This window comes from Myotis davidii, unplaced genomic scaffold (genome assembly GCF_000327345.1).
Source record: "Myotis davidii unplaced genomic scaffold, ASM32734v1 scaffold777, whole genome shotgun sequence".
In the NCBI taxonomy this organism is placed as follows: domain Eukaryota; kingdom Metazoa; phylum Chordata; class Mammalia; order Chiroptera; family Vespertilionidae; genus Myotis; species Myotis davidii.
This window is the reverse complement of record NW_006289093.1, coordinates 559,652-565,157: the sequence shown is the minus strand read 5'-3', so window position 1 is coordinate 565,157 and position 5,506 is coordinate 559,652. Positions and strand designations below refer to the sequence as shown.

At 32.1% G+C, this 5,506-nt stretch overlaps 1 protein-coding gene across 2 annotated transcripts in view; it reads right to left on the bottom strand.

Moving 5' to 3' along the window:
• BCHE (butyrylcholinesterase) overlaps window positions 1–5,506 on the bottom strand; it is a 57,041-nt gene that overhangs the window by 10,194 nt on the left and 41,341 nt on the right. For both annotated transcript variants that reach the window (XM_015562385.1, XM_006761346.2), the window contains exon 3: window positions 3,173–3,339. In XM_015562385.1, coding sequence (XP_015417871.1) covers window positions 3,173–3,339 — 167 coding nt within the window. The remainder of the gene's footprint in view (window positions 1–3,172; window positions 3,340–5,506) is intronic.

The following is a 5,506-nucleotide window of genomic DNA, read 5'->3' as shown; positions in this document are numbered from 1 at the left end:
ATGTATTTGTGAGAGTTCACTGAAAATCTCTTCTTAATACTTATTTCCATACTTGTCAACCAATTATTAAAATTTCAAAGAAATGCATGGTTTTTATGGAGTGTATCAGAACTTAATAGTTGTCCTGTTATAATTTTGAGTTTGTAATGAAATAGTAGAGTGAACAGGCTAGGTTTTGTGATGATTTCATGCTTTAAACATGAAACTAAAATATTATTTGATTTAATTAAAGGTTGCCCAAAGGTTTTTTGTTGTAGTTGTTCTGTATTATTTTGTTTTTCTTTTAATAGAAATAGAAAATTCAGAATATGAAAGCAGTAAAAAAATTTTTTTGATTTGTTTTCCTCCAAGCCAGTTTTCACTCTAATTTTTTGGTTGCCATTCTTGCTAAATGATTAGGAAATAGCAGTACATAATTCTTCAGAGTGGCATCTCAGCTCTTACATTTATATGTGGTCTTCTTTAGTTTGGGCAAGTAATAATGTGCCATGATTTATTTAAAGACCAAAGGAGGAACCACTGGATCTAATATTTGTTTTCTATTGGGAAGATATGGAAGTCTAATATGTTTTTTTCTGTTAAATAAATGTACTCTTCCACGTTTGGTGAAAAATGTTGATATCCTATTGACATTGACTGGGTCATTTCTCTCCTTTTTTTTTTTAATGAGTCTGATATATTATAGTTATATTCTTCATGAAAACTCTAATTTGATAAAATTTGAAACAAATGTAGTACACTTCATTTCTTGCAGGTGCATGCAGTAATAGCATAGGCAAGTACTAAATTATGGCTTGAAAGTTAAGTGCTAGAATTCATGTGTTTAAACAAGTCTTACAGATTATTTTATGTAAGAACATTTATTTCTCAAACATAAACTATTGCCTAAGTGGTACTTATAAAGCTTATTAGGTTTCCATCTTGAGTGAAGTAAGCATTACATTTCTCCTTTTAAATAATCCAGTCAGTAGTCATTCTTTGAAATTTCCTTTTACTTGTAGAGCTGCATTTTAAAAATGATATTTTCATAAAGAACTTCCACCCATGTCATCTGAGAAACTTCAATCTTCAAAACATCAAAAAATGAAATGTTTGAAGTTTTGCAACTAGAAAAACATAAGGTATGATAAGAACATGTGCTTTTTGTTACTATTTTTATTAATTTGAGTACACATATTTTATTTTTTTCCACATATGTGTCCTTATCCCCCCACTGTCCCCCCAACCCCCACTCATGCTCTCACCCCCACTGGTGTCTGTGCCCATTGGTTAGGCTAATAGAACATGTACTTTTAACCTTTTTAAACCCTTCATTATTTATTATTTATAATACTAAAGTCGTGCAATTTTAAATTAGTTTTGTGCATTTAAATGTATTTTTTTAGAAATTTAGAAATACATTCTTGATATTCTAAAATCACCTGTATTTAATTATTTTTTAAAAAATATATATTTTAATGTAACTTTTTTGGAAAGATTATCTGAGAAGAATACTTAAACTATGTTTTCAAGACACATGGAATTATCCTAAGAGCACATTACTAACCCAGAACAGGTATGACATTTCCCCACAGTGTTGCTCAAACTAGAAAGTTGTTCCGTACTGCATAGGAAGTGGTAGAAGCTAGCTAAAAATTAAAACTTTTTATTAAATCTGCCTTATGGCAGTTGAGTATTTAGAGGTAGAGATTTTGAAGTACATCTTCAGAAGTTGTGGATATTCAAATTTTATTTTATCCACAAATAAATTGCAAGATACCATATGTGCCTGAATCAGAATGGCTCAGTTTGGCTTATAATAAATTAGTCATTTACGATCCCACCAACCCCTCTCTTATTTTTTTTTCTCAAATTATGAACTTCTCATTTAAAAATATTTTAAGTAAAGATTAAGACGATGTAGTGAGCGGTATGCTAAATGGTACCTCTTCTGGTCTCTTGGCAGTTTAAACGCGTTACCTCATTGTTATTCACACCCAGAGGAGACAAAGGCAGCACTGTATCTCTGCCAAGGAATGCAGAAGCCCATCTCTGGATATATATTATGTCACTGAACATTTGGTAATACACAGAGTGCTGGTATATCAGAAACATTTCCCAAACAGATGGAGCACATAATTATAATTTTGGTGAGTAATGTCTGATAATCAAAAGGCATATTAAACAATCAAATACAGCTCTGAGGTGCTCATATTTGCATGAAACTAACTCCTTCCCTCTCTAAATAAGAAACTAAAAACATACTAGATTGTGCTAGTTAATATGTAGTCTGAAAATTACAGTGTTACAATGAACAGAATGGTAAAGGGTAAAGGAACTGGCCAGCAATATGTCTGGTGGCTGTAAGTCAATTACTTTTATTTGAGAAAATTAAGGTAGAAAATTGACTAGAAGAGCCACATGGGTTATGAACAGCTGAGCTTTTTAAACCCAGGCATTGAATGAGATGTGCCATTTTTCTCACAAAAGATGTGATCATTCAAGTTGGATGTTTAAGTTAATTTAGTTTTTCGCTCATGAATTTTGAAATAATATGATCACCTGAACCAATTTTCTTAGTATTTCCTTCTATAAGTCTAGATAAGCACTTTCAGAAGATTAGCTAACTAATTTAGTATCTGTTTATTGTATTATATAATATGTGTACATGTTTTTAGATAAATATCTCCAAGTTCAGGATATTTAGAAATATTTGGATTGTGTTATTTTAAATGTAAGCTTTTGAGTTTTTTCCCCTTTAGAAATCAAGGGTTGCACTACTTATCAATAAATTTGTTATTATCTATTTCTAGTATAAATTATATTTTGTTGTATTTCAGTTGTGTGAATTATTTATTTTATGTATAAATTTATTATCTATTGATTAATTCCATGAAGATTGGCTGAATAGCAAGTAGTGCCCTATTTTAGTTCTGCTACTATTTTATGTTCTTCTAGGGAAAAATTCCTATTTTAGTTTTCTTTATTTAACTACTAAAGTGCTGTTCATATAGTAAGCCTTCAAAACATACCCAAATTTGCTGGAAGAAAATTGTTAGTAATCAGACCTCATCAGAATCAAGTAATTATAAAGTCACAGATTAATACCATCTACATGCCTCGGATAGTCCAGCTTTTCCCCCTTTTACATAATCCACAAGCAATTATTGAACAAAATATTAAAAACACACACCTGTCATTTCCAAGACTTTGGGGAAAAACAGTGTCCAGAATCGGCATTGTTGAGCACGTAGTTTAGTATATATTTTTGGCGACTGTGTATTCAAGGTTAAATATTTTTGTTCAGTGTTATTGAAGACAGGCCAACTTGTACTACTATTCTGGGTCCCATTTGGATTTCTAAAAAATTAAAGAAAGACATTATACCTTTACTGAAATCATTGCTAGATGAAAATATTGTTCTCAAAAACCAATAAGAGCTTTTTAAAAATTCAGGAAAATATTGTGAATTTTTTTGATGATGTCAAGCATAAATGAGCTTGGTTGAATGTTTTCAGTACCTTGAAGGACTATATTATTTAAAAATTGTTGGAAGTAAAGTCTGAAGAACTTTTTACATGCATTTCTGCATAACATGCAAGGAGAAAAATACATTTTCTTTTCAATATTGCTGTGTTTTTTAAAAGTATATTTTTATTGATTTCCGAGAGAAAGGGAGAGTAAGAGATAGAAACATCATTGATGAGAGAGAATCATTTACCAGCTGCCTCCTGCATGCCCCACACTGGGGATTGAGTCCCACAACACAGGTATGTGCCCTGAATGGGAATTGAACTGTGACCTCCTGGTTCAGAGGTCAACGCTCAACCACTGAGCCATGCCAGCCAGGTAATAATGCTGTGCTTTTGTTTTGTTTTGTTTTGTTTTAAACATGCTCAAATGGTAGTGTCATATTTGTTTCATCTTTTCCCCTTATCCCAGGCCTAAACTTTTCACAATAACATTAATACCATCTATTTAATAACCGTTCCATCTATTTCATTCTATTTGTTATTCTTACTGACTGAGTCTGAGACTGATTACACATTTCCTTACTATGTAATAACCTCGTTACTCTAGGAAACTGACTTAAGTTTCAGTTTTAAGCTGATCTTACCTTCTTGAAGACCCGTTCACTGCTTAAAACCATTTTAATAACTCCCAGTGGGTTTAGATAAAGGTTAAACATGATGCCACTCACATTTCCACGCTTATTTTCAGATATTCTATTCATAAGCCAACCAACAGGAATTAGGGATAGTTCCTTAGTAATATCCTCCTTTATTTTATTTCTTTGCCTTTGCCCCAGCTATTATTTCTGCTTGAAATCTTTTTATTCTCCAACATCATGTGTCTATGTCGATTAAGAACTTTCATATTCTAATTTGTGCCAATTTCTTATATCTTTTGCCGTGGTTTCTTAATCAATAACATGACTCTTTTTTAGAAATATATAATTTTGGGTTCATTTACATCTTTGTGGTACTCAATAATGCAGTTACCTAGGTCATACAAATTAAAACTCAAAGTAGCAAACATTGCGAAAGTGGCTCCAATTAGAAAATCCATAGATTTTCCTTTAATATATTTTAAAGTTATAATTATGAGTCAGACATTGCTCTAGGCTCTAGAAATACAAATAATTATGGGAAACATAGTTTCCTGCAGGGAATTTATAAACAAAAATATCTATGAAAAGAAAGAATCAACAATGTATGGTAGCCTAAACCAAGTGTAAACAAAGGGACACAAATCATCAGAGGACTGAGCAATCACTAAGTTTGAAAGGAAGTTACCTGAAGGAGTGAGACTCCAGCTGAAGTAAGGAGAGAAAATAAGGAACTGAACCAGACAGAAAAGTTGGAAAAGCTAAAGAGCGGAAACAGACCCATAGATAGAGAGGAGGCAGGAGATTGAGCAAAAAAAGAAAAAGAGAGAGATAACTCATGGACATGGACAACAGTGTGGTGATTGCAGGGGGGTGGGGGGAGGAGAAGGAAGAGGAAACAGAATTAACATAAGCACAAATAATGAGTGTTCATCTTCATTCAAAGGATTCTTGGGTAGAGGAGATCCTATTAGAGTTATAGCTCTAGAATATTAGTCTTATCACATTAAGACCTGACAGTCTAGAAAAATGGCTTGGACTTTAGCTTGTAGGTATTTACTATTCTTGAGGCATTTTTGACTAAATGTTTTACTGTGAACATAACATTTTAGAATTTTTTTAATCTGGGTGTGATATCTAGAATAATAAAAAAAGCTAGAAAGTAGTCACAGGTACTTTAATCATAAGCAGAAGACTAGAGTAATAAGGATTAGGGAGTCATTCCTTTCTCTTAGATTCATTCTGCCTTAAGCAAAATCATATAAGAAAAACTCCAGTTGAATGTCCCTAAAAGTAGAACACATAAAATTCTTCATTATTTAATACCTTCTGTGAATTATTAGTGGATAGAAAGTTGCGAGTAGTAATAGCAGATTATATATATACTAGAGGCCCAGTGCACAAAAATTTGTGCACTCA